The sequence below is a fragment of the Tachyglossus aculeatus genome, chromosome 4, assembly GCF_015852505.1.
Source record: "Tachyglossus aculeatus isolate mTacAcu1 chromosome 4, mTacAcu1.pri, whole genome shotgun sequence".
Classification (NCBI taxonomy): Eukaryota; Metazoa; Chordata; class Mammalia; order Monotremata; family Tachyglossidae; genus Tachyglossus; species Tachyglossus aculeatus.
In genome coordinates this window covers 134273199-134289369 of record NC_052069.1, presented here as the reverse complement: position 1 = coordinate 134289369, position 16171 = coordinate 134273199, and the positions used below count along the sequence as shown (strand labels likewise).

Here is a 16171-nt window from a genome sequence, read left to right as displayed (position 1 = left end):
TGAGCGCTTACTGGGAATGGAAGGCTGTACTAAGCGCTTGGGACAGTACAATGTGAGAATATAACAGACACAGTCCCTGCTTTGACTACGTGTCAAGCGCTGTTGTAAGTGCTGGAGTAGTTGCCAATTTGTACTTCCCAAGCGCTTAGTTCAGTGCTCTGCACACAGTAAGCATTCAATACAATTGAACGAATCATCAATCGTATTTATTGAGCGCTTACTGTGTGCAGAGCACTGTACTAAGCGCTTGGAATGAATGAACGAATGAATGTCGGACACAATCCCTGTCCCAAAGGGGACAGGGACCGTGAGCCCACTGTTGGGTAGGGACCGTCTCTATATGTTGCCAACTTGTACTTCCCAAGCGCTTAGTCCAGTGCTCTGCACACAGTAAGCGCTCAATAAATTCGATTGATTGATTGATTGATTAAATGGGGGGTAATCAATCATATTTGAGAGCTTACTGTGAGTAGGGCAGTATACTAAGCAATTGGGAGAGTTCAACACAACGATATAACGGACACATTCCCCACCCACAACGAGCTTAGAGTCTAGAAGGGGAGACAGACATTATTATAAATAAATAGATTACGGATTTGGACTTAAGCGCTGTGGGGCCGGGAGGCTGTATATATGTATATATATACAAGCGCTGTATATATGTATATATGGTTGTACATATTTATTACTCTATTTATTTATTTATTTATTTTACTTGTACATTTCTATCCTACTTATTTTATTTTGTTGGTATGTTTGGTTCTGTTCTCTGTCTCCCCCTTTTAGACTGTGAGCCCACTGTTGGGTAGGGACTGTCTCTATGTGATGCCAATTTGTACTTCCCAAGCGCTTAGTACAGTGCTCTGCACATAGTAAGCGCTCAATAAATACGATTGATTGATTGATTGATTGAGGGGGGATGAATAAATGGAGCAAGTCAGAGCGATGCAGAAGAAAGGGAAAAGAGGGCTTAGGGAAGGGCTCTTGGGGGAGAAGGGCGTTCAATAAGGCTTTGAAGGTGGGGAGAGACGTTGTCTGTCAAATATAAAGGAGTGGGTTCAAGGCCAGAGGCAGGATGTGGGCAAGAGGTCGTAGGCGATGGAGACGAGGTGGACGTATAACGAGAAGATTGGCATCAGAGGAGCCAACTGTGCGGGCTGTGTTGAAGCTCAGTACAGTGCTCTGCACGCAGTAAGCGCTCAATAAATACGATTGATTGACTGATTGAGAGAGTACTTAGAACGGAGTTGGCAGACACGCTTCCTGCCCACAGTGAGCTCACCGTTGAGAAGGGGAGACAGGCATTAATATAAATAAGTAAAGTAAATAAATTCCACGTAGAATCAGCTCTGGCAATCATTTTTTCGTTGCTGGGTTTTCTGGGATGGAAGCGGACAGCAAGAGAGTCATACCGCCCGTTTTGTTGGGTAGGGACTGTATCTATATGATGCCAACTTGTACTTCCCAAGCGCTTAGTACAGTGCTCTGCACACAGTAAGCGCTCAATAAATACGATTGATCGATTCTACAGTGACAGTTTCTGGGTGACGCTCAGAAGCTACTTCTCCCAAGACTCTCAGTTTCCGTGCCGAGAAGCAGTGTGACCTAGTGGATAGAGCCCGAGCCGGGGCAGAATAACCCTGTTCCATTTGTCCACTGTGTGACCCAGAGCAAGTCACTTCACTTCTCTGGGCCTCCTTTACCTCATCTGTGAAATGGGGATGAAGACTGTGAGCCCCTTGTGCTCTGCACACAGTAGGCGCTCAATAAATACGACTGATGATGATGATGATGACAGGGACTGTGCCCTACCCGATTAGCTGCTATCAAAGTGCTGAACGGGTACCTCTCGAATTATGAATAATTTTAAAAGTTTACATTTAAGGTGTTATCCTTATTTCTTCCACTCATGCATTAACTCTTCCCCTTCAAAGGACTCCAAAAATTACGAAAGCTAACATTTTATTTGCCGCAGAAGGAGCGCTGGCAGCCGTCTTTTTTTGTTGTTGGCTTCTCTGACAATAGAAGCAGAGAGCAAGAGTGACATGTAGCATGGAAAGAGCCCAGGCTTGGGAGTCAGAGGTCGTGGGTTCTAATCCCGGCTCCGCCCCTGGTCAGCTGTGTGACTCTGGGCAAGTCACTTCACTTCTCTGGGCCTCAGTTCCCTCATCTGTAAGATGGGGATGAAGACTGTGAGCCCCACATGGGACAACCTGATTACCTTGTATCTACCCCAGCGCTTAGAACAGTGCTTTGCACATAGTAAGCGCTTAACAATTACCAACATTATTATTATTATTCTCTGGGCCTCAGTTACCTCATCTGCATAATGGAGATGTAGACTGTGAGCCCCACGTGGGACAACCTGATGACCCTGTATCTACCCCAGCGCTTAGAACAGTGCTTGGCATATAGTAACCGCTTAGAGAAGCAGCGTGGCTCAGTGGAAACAGCCCGGGCTTTGGAGTCAGAGGTCGTGAGTTCAAATCCCAGCTCCGCCAGTTGTCAGCTGTGTGGCTTTGGGCAAGTTATTTCACTTCTCTGGGCCTCAGTTACCTCATCCGTAAAATGGGGATGAAGACTGTGAGCCCCCTGAGGGACAACCTGATCGCCTTGTAACTTCCCCGGCGCTTAGAACAGTGCTTTGCGCATAGTAAGCGCTTAATAAATAGCCATCATTATTATAAGAGAAGAGTCTGTATGATAGTAGAGAGACCCCATCCCCGGCCACCGCCCGCCCCCGGCCAAGCCCAGTCCCAGCTCCTCACCCGGCCCTCTCACCGCAGGGGAGGAAAAGAGTCCACTGAACAGCAGGGAGACCCCATCCCCTGTCACTGCCACCCCACAGTTCATCCCTATCCACTGACCCCCCCAGCCCTCTCGCTGCTGGGAGGAGAGGAGTCCAAAGAAGAGCCGGGGGACCCCATCTCTGGCCACCGCCCGCCCCCGGCCTTCTCACCATTGGGAGGAGAACAGTCTGTAAGAGAGCAGGGAGTCCCCATCCCAGGTCACTGTCCACCCCTGGCCCAGCCCAGTCCCAGCTCCTCCTCCTCATCATCAATCGTATTTATTGAGCGCTTACTGTGTGCAGAGCACTGTACTAAGCGCTTGGGAAGTCCAAATTGGCAACGTATAGAGACAGTCCCTACCCAACAGTGGGCTCACAGTCTAAAAGGGGGAGACAAAACCAAAAATACTACAAAATGAAATAGAATAGAATAGATATGTACAAGTAAAATAAATAGAGTAATAAATATGTACAAACATATATACATATCTTAGTACAGTGCTCTGCACACAGTAAGCACTCAATAAATATGATTGATTGACTGACTGATCATCTCACCCTCTGTCTCTTGGGTCTCGGGGGTCCCCAAATGACCTCTCCCTCTCTGATCGTCCCCTCTGTCTCCGATCCTTCTGTCTCTGATCTCTCAGATCAATCAATCGTATTTATTGAGCGCTCACTGTGTGCGGAGCACTGGACTAAGCGCTTGGGAAGTCCAAGTTGGCAACATATAGAGATGGTCCCTACCCAACAGTGGGCCCACAGTCTAAAAGGGGGAGACAGAGAACAAAAGCAAACATACCAACAAAACAAAACAAATAGAATAGACCCGGCCTGGCCCCCCTACCTCCGGGAGGAGAAGACTGTGAGCCCGCTGTTGGGTAGGGACCGTCTCTATATGTTGCCAACTTGGACTTCCCAAGCGCTTAGTACAGTGCTCTGCACACAGTAAGCGCTCAATCAATACAATTGAATGAATGAATGAATGAAGAGTCCATAGGACGGCAGGGGGAACCCATCCCAGACCACTGCAACCCCTTGGTCCATCCCCAGGCAATGCTCACCGCCATCCCTCTCACCGACAAGACGATAAAAGTCCGTAAAAGAGCAGGAAGACTCCATTCCCCATCACTGCCCACCCCCGGCCCAAGCCAATCCCAGCTCCCAGCCTGGCCCTCCTACCCCCGGAAGGAGAAGGGCCTGAAGAATTTGTACATATTTACCATCCTATTTATTTTGTTAATGATGTGCATCTAGCTTTATTTCTATTTATTCTGATGACTCGACACCTGCCCACATGTTTGGTTTTGTTGTCTGCCTCCCCCTTCTCGACTGTGAGCCCGCTGTTGGGTAGGGACCGTCTCAGGGGTTCGAATCCCGGCTCCGCCACGTGTCTGCTGTGTGACTTTGGGCAAGTCCCTTCACTTATCTGAGCCTCAGTTCCCTCATCTGTAAAACGGGGATTAAGACTGTGAGCCCCCTGGAGGAACAGGCCCCTGTGAGCGGCCTGGAGGATTTTTATGATATCTGTGAAGTCGCTGCCTTAAAGTGGAAGGCCAAGGGGGACCGCGAGTACTGGTATGATGAGCTTCCGCGGACGGCCTTCCTCATCTTCAAAGGCCGCTCTCTGTCTGGGCCAGCGTGGCCCTGCCGCGCTTCCAGCCTCCCGTCTATCTGCCAGCCTCTGCCCTGCTCCCAGCCTCCTGGTTTTCCGTCTGCCAGCCTCCACCCCCGCCCATCTAATGAGAATAATAACAGTAGTATTTGTTAAATGCTTACTTTGTGCCGCGCGCTGGGGCGGATCCGAGTGAATCGGGTTGGACCCAGTCCCTGTCCCACACGGGCCTCAGCCTCACTCCCCCATTTTAACAGACGAGGTAGCTGAGGCATAGAGAAGTGAAGCGGCTTGCCCAAGGTCACACGGCGGGCAAGGGGCGGAGGTGGAATTAGAACCCGTGACCTTCTCTCAGGCTCATTCTCCATCCACTGGGACATGCTGCGTCTCTCTGTCTCTGTATGTCTCCAAATGTCAGCCTCGGTCCCAATCCCAGCCTTCTATCGGTCTGTTTGGCAGCCTCTGCTCCGGCCCATCTCTAGATGTTGCCAACTTGGACTTCCCAAGCGCTTAGTACAGTGCTCTGCACACAGTAAGCGCTCAATAAATACGATGGAATGAATGAACGAAGGAATGCCACCCCCAGGCCCCGTCCAGCCCCCGGCCATCTCACCTCTGGGAGGAGAAGAGTCCGTAGAACAGCTGAGGGTCCCCATTCCCGCCTTCAGCCGGGGAGGTCAAGGTCACCACGTCCCGCAGGACCGGAAAACTTCGGCCGAGGTCAGGATCCGGGCAGAGCAGTGAGGCCTTCAGGAATGTGGTCCATCGCCTCTGCAGCGTCTTCAGACCCCCCAGGTCCCCCTGGGGAAGGAAGCGGGGACCGGATTGACTGACCGATCCACTGGAAAGGGGCTGGTCGGAAGCGGGGGGACGAAGTTTGGGAAGAATATAGGGATAAGAATGGAAATAATAGTGTGGGATTTTGTCTTCTCACACTCCCTTCCAGACTGTCTCCCTTTATACTCCCCTCCCTTAGCCCCACAGCACTTTATTATTCATTCATTCAATCGTATTTATTGAGCGCTTACTGTGGGCAGAGCATTCATTCATTCAATAGTATTTATTGCGCTCTTGCTGTGTGCAGAGCATTCATTCATTCAATAGCATTTATTGAGCGCTTACTGTGTGCAGAGCACTGTACTAAGCACTTGGGAATCAATCAATCAATCGTATTTATTGAGCGCTTACTGTGTGCAGACCATTCATTCACTCACCAGTATTTATTGAGCTCTTACTGTGTGCAGAGCATTCATTCATTCAATAGTATTTATTGAGCGCTTACTGTGTGCAGAGCACTGTACTACACTGTACCCCTTCCCTCCTCTCCCCCTCATCCCCCTCTCCATCCCCCCATCTTACCTCCTTCCCTTCCCCACAGCACCTGTATAGATGTATATATGTTTGTACATATTTATTACTCTATTTATTTATTTATTTATTTATTTTACTTGTACACATCTATTCTATTTATTTTATTTTGTTAGTATGTTTGGTTTTGTTCTCTGTCTCCCCCTTTTAGACTGTGAGCCCACTGTTGGGCAGGGAATGTCTCTATATGTTGCCAATTTGTACTTCCCAAGCGCTTAGTACAGTGCTCTGCACACAGTAAGCACTCAATAAATATGACTGATTGACTGATTAAGCGCTTACTATGTGTCGGGCATTTATTACTCTATTTATTTATTTTACTTGTACATATCTATTCTATTTATTTTATTTTGTTAGTATGTTTGGTTTTGTTCTCTGTCTCCCCCTTTTAGACTGTGAGCCCACTGTTGGGCAGGGACTGCCTCTATATGTTGCCAACTTGTACTTCCCAAGCGCTTAGTACAGTGCTCTGCACACAGTAAGTGCTCAATAAATACGATTGATTATGATGATGATGTACTAAGTGCTTGGGAAGTCCAAGTTGGCAACCTATAGAGACAGTCCCTACCCAACAGTGGGCTCACAGTCTAGAAGGGGGAGACAGAGAACAAAACCAAACATATTAACAAAATAAAATAAATAGAATAGATATGTACAAGTAAAATAAATAAATAGAGTAATAAATATGTACAAACAAGTAGTACAAGTTGGCAACATATAGAGACGGTCCCTACCCAACAATGGGCTCACAGTCTAGAAGGGGGAGACAGAGAACAAAACATGTGGACAGGGGTCAAGTCGTCAGAACAAACAGAATTAAAGCTAAATGCACATCATTAACAAAATAAATAGAATAGTAAATATGTACAAGTAAAATAGAGTAATAGATCTGTACAAACATATATACAGGTGCACTGTACAGAGCATTGTGTGTATATGTATAGATATATATAAAATAAGAAGCAGTGTGGCTCAGTGGAAAGAGCCCCGGCTTTGGAGTCAGAGGTCACGGGTTCAAATCCCAGCTCCAACTGTCAGCTGTGTGCCTTTGGGAAAGTCACTTCGCTTCTCTGTGCCTCAGTTACCTCATCTGTAAAACGGGGATTAAAACTGTGAGCCCCCGGGGGGACAACCTGATCACCTTGTAACCTCCCCAGCGCTTAGAACACTGCTTTGAACGTAGTAAGCGCTTAACAAATACCATCATCATTAGCTATATATATACACATATATCATTATACATCATCATTAGATATATATACATATGTATATATATATGCATATATATTTATTTACACACACATATATATACATATGTATATGTATTTACTTATATACATATATACATACACATACATATATATGCATATATATTTATATACATACATACATACATATATGCATATATATACACATGCACATATACATATATACACATATGCATATATATACATATACATAAAATATATGCATATATTGATTTACATGCATATACATATGTCTATGTATTTATTTATATACATATATACATACACATACATATATATGTATATATATTTATATACATATATGCATATATACAAACATACACATATACAAACATACACATATACATATATACACATATGCATATATACATATATATATACATATACACACATATATGTATATATATTTATATACATACATACATACATGCATATATATGTATATATATTTATATACATACATACATGCATGCATATATATACACATACACACATACACATATGCATATATATATACATATGCATGCATATATATGCATATATATTTATATACATATATATGCATATACATTTATATACATATATACACATGTATATGTATTTATATACATATATGCACACACATGCATATATGTATATACATTTATATACATATATACATATACATATACATACATATATGTATATATTTATTTATATGCATATATGCATATATATACACATACATACATACACATATATACATGCACACACACACACACACACACACACACACACACACACACACACACAGATATATATACAGCACTGTACCAAGCACTTGGGAAGTACAAGTCAGCAACATATAGAGACGGTCCCGACCCAACGACGGGCTCACAGCCTAGAAGGACTGTCTATTATCAATCGTATTTATTTATTGAGAACTTACTTTGCGCAAAGCACTGTACTGAGCCCTCGGGAGCGTACAGTGTAACAGTATTACGGAGCACGAGGCCCGGCCCCGGCCAGGCCGGGCAATGGGTTCCCCTACCTTGCAGACTCGGGCCAGGCGAGGTACGGTCGCCTTCTCGTTGGAGCCATACTCCCGAGCCGTCTCCGTGAAGAAGAAGTAGATTTCGTCGTCCTCTCCCGGGCTCCCGCCCACGAACTCGGCTGCCACGAAGCTGGGGGCTGCGGAAGCGGGGGGAGGTAAACAGTAGCCACGTCCCTGGCCCCTCTTAATGCCCTTTCTCCTACGACCACCCCCCAAGTCATCAATCCCAATTCCCACTCCGCCTCCCTGCCCTTCTCCCGAGACGCCCAGTCTTGAACCTCTTCCCCATTCCCACCCCTCTTCCCCTCAATCCCCATACCGAGCTAAAACATTATTTATGGCAATAATAATAATTACGGTATTTGTTAAGCGCTTACTTTGTGCCAAGCACTGTAGCAGACAGGTTGTCCTGCGTGGGGCTCAAAGTCTTAATCCCCATTTCACAGATGCGGTCACTAAGGCCCAGAGGAGTGAAGTGGCCTGCCCAAGGTCACACGGCAGAAGTGGCGGAGCCGGGATTTGAACCCGTGACCTTCGGATAACCAGGCCCGGGCTCTAGCCACTAGGCCACGCTACTTCCTACGGTATTTGTTAAGCGCTTTCGAGGTGTCAAGCACTTTCCTAAGCTCTGGGGTAGAGCTATCAAGTTGGGCACCCGGGGCTTGCAGCTTTAATACCCAATTTACAGATGAGGTGACTGAGGCACGGGGAATGAGTGACTTTTTTTTTATGGTATTTGTTAAATGCTTCCTTTGGGCCGGGCACCGTTCTGAGTGTTTGTTAAGCGCTTACTGTGAGTCAGGCCCTGTTCTAAGCACTGGGGCAGATATAAGGTAATCGGGTTGGACACGGTTCACGTCCCATATGGGGCTCGAAGTCTTCACCCTATATACTTCTATATGTATATATGTTTGTACATATTTATTACTCTATTTATTTTACTTGTACATATCTATCCTATTTATTTTATTTTGTTAGTATGTTTGGTTTTATTCTCTGTCTCCCCCTTTTAGACTGTGAGCCCACTGTTGGGTAGGGACTGTCTCTCTTTGTTGCCAACTTGGACTTCCCAAGCGCTTAGTACAGTGCTCTGCACATAATAAGCGCTCAATAAATACGATTGATTGATTGATTCATCCCCATTTTCCAGGTGAGGGAACTGCGACCCACGGAAGTGAAGTGACTTTTTTGAACAGCATTTGATAAGCGCTTACTATGTGCCAGGCACTGTTCTGAGTATTTATTAAGCGCCTACTGTGAGTCAGGCCCTGTTCTAAGCACTGGGGCAGATATAAGGTAATCGGGTTGGACACGGTTCACGTCCCATATGGGGCTCAAAGTCTTCACCCCCGTTTTCCAGGTGAGGGAACTGGGACCCACGGAAGTGAAGTGACTCTTTTGAACAGCATTTGATAAGCGCTTACTATGAAAGCTCACCTCCTCCAGGAGGCCTTCCCAGACTGAGCCCCTTCCTTCCTCTCCCCTTCGTCCCCCTCTCCATCCCCCCATCTTACCTCCTTCCCTTCCCCACAGCACCTGTATAGATGTATATATGTCTGTACATATTCATTACTCTATTTTACTTGTACATATCTATTCTATTTATTTTATTTTGTTAGTATGTTTGGTTTTGTTCTCCGTCTCCCCCTTTTAGACTGTGAGCCCACTGTTGGGTAAGGGACTGTCTCTATATGTTGCCAATTTGGACTTCCCGAGCGCTTGGTAGAGTGCTCTGCACATAGTAAGCGCTCAATAAATACGATTGATGATGATTTATTACTCTATTTATTTATTTATTTATTTTACTTGTACATATCTATTCTATTTATTTTATTTTGTTAGTATGTTTGGTTTTGTTCTCTGTCTCCCCCTTTAAGACTGTGAGCCCACTGCTGGGTAAGGGACTGTCTCTATATGTTGCCAACTTGTACTTCCCAAGTGCTTGGTACAGTGCTCTGCACATAGTAAGCGCTCAATAAATACGATTGATGATGATTTATTACTCTATTTATTTATTTATTTTACTTGTACATATCTACTCTATTTTATTTCGTTAGTATGTTTGGTTTTGTTCTCTGTCTCCCCCTTTTAGACTGGGAGCCCACTGTTGGGTAAGGGACTGTCTCTATATGTTGCCAATTTGTACTTCCCAAGCGCTTGGTACAGTGCTCTGCACACAGTAAGCGCTCAGTAAATACGACTGATGATGATTTATTACACTATTTATTTATTTATTTATTTTACTTGTCCATATCTATTCCATTTATTTTATTTCGTTAGTATGTTTGGTTTTGTTCTCCGTCTCCCCCTTTTAGACTGGGAGCCCACTGTTGGGTAGGGACCGTCTCTATATGTTGCCAATTTGTACTTCCCAAGCGCTTAGTACAGTGCTCTGCACATAGCAAGCGCTCAATAAATACGATTGATGATGATTTATTACTCTATTTATTTATTTATTTATTTTACTTGTCCATATCTATTCTATTTATTTTATTTCGTTAGTATGTTTGGTTTTGTTCTCCGTCTCCCCCTTTAAGACTGGGAGCCCACTGTTGGGTAAGGGACTGTCTCTAGATGTTGCCAATTTGCACTTCCCAAGCGCTTAGTACAGTGCTCTGCACATAGTAAGCGCTCAATAAATACGATTGATGATGATTTATTACTCTATTTATTTATTTATTTTACTTGTACATATCTACTCTATTTTATTTCGTTAGCATGTTTGGTTTTGTTCTCTGTCTCCCCCTTTTAGACTGGGAGCCCACTGCTGGGTAAGGGACTGTCTCTATATGTTGCCAATTTGTACTTCCCAAGTGCTTGGTACAGTGCTCTGCACATAGTAAGCACTCAATAAATACGATTGATGATGATTTATTACTCTATTTATTTATTTTACTTGTCCACATCTATTCTATTTATTTTATTTCGTTAGTATGTTTGGTTTTGTTCTCCGTCTCCCCCTTTTAGACTGGGAGCCCACTGTTGGGTAAGGGACTGTCTCTATATGTTGCCAATTTGTACTTCCCAAGCACTTGGCTCTGCACATAGTAAGCGCTCAATAAATACGATTGATGATGATGATGGTGTTTTAAGCACCGGGTAGGACGCGGTCCATGTCCCATATGGGACTCAGAGCCTTCATCCCCATTGTCCAGGTGAGGGAACTGAGGCCAGGGAAGTGGGGAGACTCGCGCAAGGCCACCCAACAGACACGTGGCGGGGCCGTGATTAGAACCCAGGTCCTTCTGTGACCCAGGCCCGGGCTCTAACCACTAGGCCATGCTGCTTCCTTCCTCCCAGTCCCTCCCTCTTCCTCCCCTCGCCAGTGAAGTCTTCCCTGGCGGCCCCACCATTGAGCCAGGCGGCCGAGTTCTCCGTCCGCACCCGCTGGTCCGGACTCCCCGTGGCCCGCGAGATGATCGGCTCCGACCCCAGGAAGTTGTTCACCGTGGCGGCGTACAGGACGCCCCCTGCAAGAGGAGGAAGAGTCAGGGTCAGGCGTCCTCAACAAAGCGGCGGCACAGGGGGTGGACGGGGGTTGCCCCAGGAGCAAATAGAGTGAGGGGGCAAAGACCTCTCGCCCACATCCTGCCAGGAACGCCCTGCCTCATCCCGTCCGACAGATACGACGTCTCCCCCTTTTAGACCGTGAGCCCACTGTTGGGCAGGGACTGTCTCTCTATGTTGCCAATTTGGACTTCCCAAGCGCTTAGTACAGTGCTCTGCACACAGTAAGCGCTCAATAAATACGATTGAGGACGATGATACCGTCGCTCTCCCCGCCTTCGAAGCCTTATTGAAGGCCCATCTCCTCCAAGAGGCCTTCCCTGACTAAGCCCCCCATTTCCTCATCACCTTCCGCGTCGCCCTGACTTTCTCCCTTTATCCAACCTCCCTCCCGGCCCCACAGCATTTATGTACTCCTCTGTTATTTATTGATTTCTATTAATCAATCAATCGTATTTATTGAGCGCTTACTGTGTGCACAGCACTGTACTAAGCGCTTGGGAAGTGTTACTGTCGGCCTCCCTCTCTAGATTGTGAGCTCGCTGTGGTCCGGGAATGTGTCAGTTCTATTGTTCTGTTGTACTCCCCCAAGCGCTTAGGACAGTCCTTGGAACATAGTAAGTGCTCAATAAATACGACAGACTGAGCCCCTTCCTTCCTCTCCCCCTCGTCCCCCTCTCCATCCCCCCCATATTACCTCCTTCCCTTCCCCACAGCACCTGTATATATGTCTGTACATATTTATTACTCTATTTATTTATTTATTTATTTATTTTACTTGTACACATCTATTCTATTTATTTTATTTTGTTAGTATGTTTGGTTTTGTTCTCTGTCTCCCCCTTTTAGACTGTGAGCCCACTGTTGGGTAGGGACTGTCTCTATATGTTGCCATCTTGTACTTCCCAAGCGCTTAGTACAGTGCTCTGCACATAGTAAGCGCTCAATAAATACGATTGATTGATTGATATGTCTGTACATATTTATTACTCTATTTATTTATTTATTTTACTTGTACATATCTATTCTATTTTATTTTGTTAGTATGTTTGGTTTTGTTCTCTGTCTCCCCCTTTTAGACTGTGAGCCCACTGTTGGGTAGGGACTGTCTCTAGATGTTGCCAACTTGTACTTCCCAAGCGCTTAGTACAGTGCTCTGCACACAGTAAGCGCTCAATAAATACGATTGATTGATTGATTGATTGATTAGAACACTGCTTTGCACATACTAAGCGTTTAACACATACCAAAATTATTATTATTATTAATTCTCACCACTCGTCTCCCCAACTCCTCTCAATCCCCACACTCCTCTCAATCCCCACACAGAGCCAATACTTCTTTTCTAAGGTATGTGCCCATCTCACCTCCTTCCCTTCCCCACAGCACCTGTATATATGGATATATGTTTGTACATATTTATTACTCTATTTATTTTACTTGTACATATCTATTCTATTTATTTTATTTTGTTAGTATGTTTGGTTTTGTTCTCTGTCTCCCCCTTTTAGACTGTGAGCCCACTGTTGGGTAGGGACTGTCTCTATATGTTGCCATCTTGTACTTCCCAAGCGCTTAGTACAGTGCTCTGCACACAGTAAGCGCTCAATAAATATGATTGATTGATTGATTAAGCACTTACTATGTGTCGGGCATTTATTACTCTATTTATTTATTTTACTTGTACATATCTATTTATTTTATTTTGTTAATATGTTTGGTTTTGTTGTCTGTCTCCCCCTTTTAGACTGTGAGCCCACTGTTGGGTAGGGACTGTCTCTAGATGTTGCCAACTTGGACTTCCCAAGCGCTTAGTACAGTGCTCTGCACACAGTAAGCGCTCAATAAATATGACTGAATGAATGAATGAATACAAGGAAATCAGGTTGGACACAGGCCCTGTCCCACATGGGACTCCCAGTCTTAATCCCCATTTTCCAGACGAGAGAACTGAGGCCCAGAGAAGTGAAGTGACTTGCCCAAAGTCACACAGCTGACAAGTGGTGGAGCCGGGATTAGAACCCATGTCCTCTGGCTCCCAGGCCGCGGCTCTTTCCACTAGGCCTCGCTGCTTCTATGGGAAGGGCACTGTACTAAGCGCTCTGGCATTTGTTAAATACTTACTATGTGCCAAGCCCTGTTCTAAACGCTGGGGAGGATACAAGGTGATCAGGTTGTCCCACGTGGGGCTCACGGTCTTCATCCCCATTTTACAGACAAGGCAACTGAGGCACAGAGAAGCTAGGTGACTTTGCCCAAGGTCACACAGCTGCCAATTGTTGGAGCCGGGATTCGAACCCATGACCTCTGACTCCCAAGGCCGTGCTCTTTCCACTGAGCCACGCTGCTGATTAAGACTGGGAGCCCCACGTGGGCCAACCGAATTACCATGTATCTACCCCAGCGCTTAGAAGTGCTCAGCACATATTAAGCCCTTAACCAATAGCATAATAATAATAAATTATCATACATAATAATATGTATTATTATATAATAATATATTATATAATAATAATAATAATGGTGGTATTTGTTAAGCGCTTACTATGTGCAAAGCACTGTTCTAAGCGCTGGGGAGGTTACAAGGTGATTAGGTTGTCCCAAGTGAGGCTCACAGTCTTAATCCCCATTTTACAGAGGAGGGAACTGAGGCACAGAGAAGTTAAGTGCCTTGCCCAAAGTCACACAGCTGACACGCGGGGCCGAGTCGGGATTTGAACCCCTGACCTCTCACTCCAAAGCCCGTGCTCTTACCCACTGAGCCACGCTGCTTATATATTATATATTACATAATAATGCAATCATATATTATATGATAATATATCATATAATTTTATATATTATATATTACATAATAATGCAATCATATATTATATAATTTTATAAATTATATATTACATAATAATGCAAGTATATATTATATGACAATATATTATATAATTTTATATATTATACATTACATAATAATGCGATTATATATTATTATATGATGTATTATATAATTTTATATATTATATATTAAACAATGCAATTATATATTATATGATAATATAATATATAATTTTTATATTGTATATTACATAATAATGCAATTGTATATTATTATATGATGATGTATTACATAATTATATATATTATATAATAATGCAATTATATTATTAGTAGTATTAACAGAATGAGCAGATACAATCCCTGCCCACGATGAGCTGGGAAACAGTGGAGGAAGGAATCAAACACTAATATTAATTTAAATATCAGGGAGAGGTCATGGGCGCCAAGCATGGGCACTTTGGGAGGCCAAAGGAGAGTGGTGAAGGTTAGGGGGAAACCACTGAGGCACAGAGACGCTCTGATCTCTTGGACTAAGAAATCCCCCGATTTCTCCGGCCCCTTAAGCCTCAATTCCAATCAGTCAATCCATGGTATTTATTGAGCGCTTACTGTGGGCAGACTAAACGCTTGGAAGAGCCCAACAGAACAGAGCTGGAAGACGCGTCCCCTGTCCGCAACGAGCTTACGGTCTGGAGGGAGAGTCTGGAGTCAATCAATCGAATGTGTATTTATTGGGCGCTTACCGTGTGCAGAGCACTGTTCTAAGTGCTTGGGGGAGTCCAATATTACAGAGTTGGGAGACATTTTGCCTCCCTTCCCCTCTTCCCCAACATTCCCCACCCCGCAGCGTTGTACCTTTTCCCCAGTACTACTGTTTATTGTTGTACTGTACTTTCCCAAGCGCTTAGTACAGTGCTCTGCACACAGTAAGCGCCCAATAAATACGACTGAATGAACTGGGGGAAGCAGTGCGGGCACCCCACCCCCCGGAAAAGGGGCAAAATGGCCCCAAGCTGCCACTTTTTAATAAGGTGCGTGAGGGAAACCTAAAGAGAGACTGTGAGCCAGGATGTGTTGAGGCCTCTGGCGACAAGCAGCCCATGCGAGCCCACTGTCGGGTAGGGACCATCTCTATATGTTGCCAACTTGGACTTCCCAAGCGCTCAGTACAGTGCTCTGCACACAGTAAGCGCTCAATAAGTACGACTGAATGAATGAATGAACGGAGTGAAAGATCCCGGGCTTTGGAGTCGGAGGCCATGGGTTCAAATCCCAGCTCGGCCCCTTTTCAGCTGTGTGACTCTGGGCAAGTCACTTAACTTCTCTGGGCCTCAGTTGTAAAATAAAATGGGGATTAAGATTGTGAGCCCTACATGGGACAACCTGATCACCTTGTATCCTCCCTAGTGCTCATTTTATTTTATTTTATTTTGTTAGTATGTTTGGTTTTGTTCTCTGTCTCCCCCTTTTAGACTGTGAGCCCACTGGTGGGTACGGACTGTCTCTACATGTTGCCAACTTGTACTTCCCAAGCACTTAGTACAGTGCTCTGCACACAGTAAGCGCTCAATACGACTGATTGATTAGAACACTGCTTTGCACATACTAAGCGTTTAACACATACCAAAATTATTATTATTATTAATTCTCACCACTCGTCTCCCCAACTCCTCTCAATCCCCACACTCCTCTCAATCCCCACACAGAGCCAATACTTCTTTTCTAAGGTATGTGCCCATCTCACCTCCTTCCCTTCCCCA

General features: G+C 44.8%; 1 protein-coding gene across 1 annotated transcript in view; it reads right to left on the bottom strand.

The window, feature by feature from the left end:
• SEMA4F (ssemaphorin 4F) overlaps positions 1–16171 on the bottom strand; it is a 93193-nt gene that overhangs the window by 19542 nt on the left and 57480 nt on the right. Inside the window, exons 8-10 of the mRNA XM_038745727.1 lie at positions 11423–11542; positions 8070–8209; positions 5017–5204 (exon numbers count right to left, since the gene is read on the bottom strand). Coding sequence (XP_038601655.1) covers positions 5017–5204; positions 8070–8209; positions 11423–11542 — 448 coding nt within the window. The remainder of the gene's footprint in view (positions 1–5016; positions 5205–8069; positions 8210–11422; positions 11543–16171) is intronic.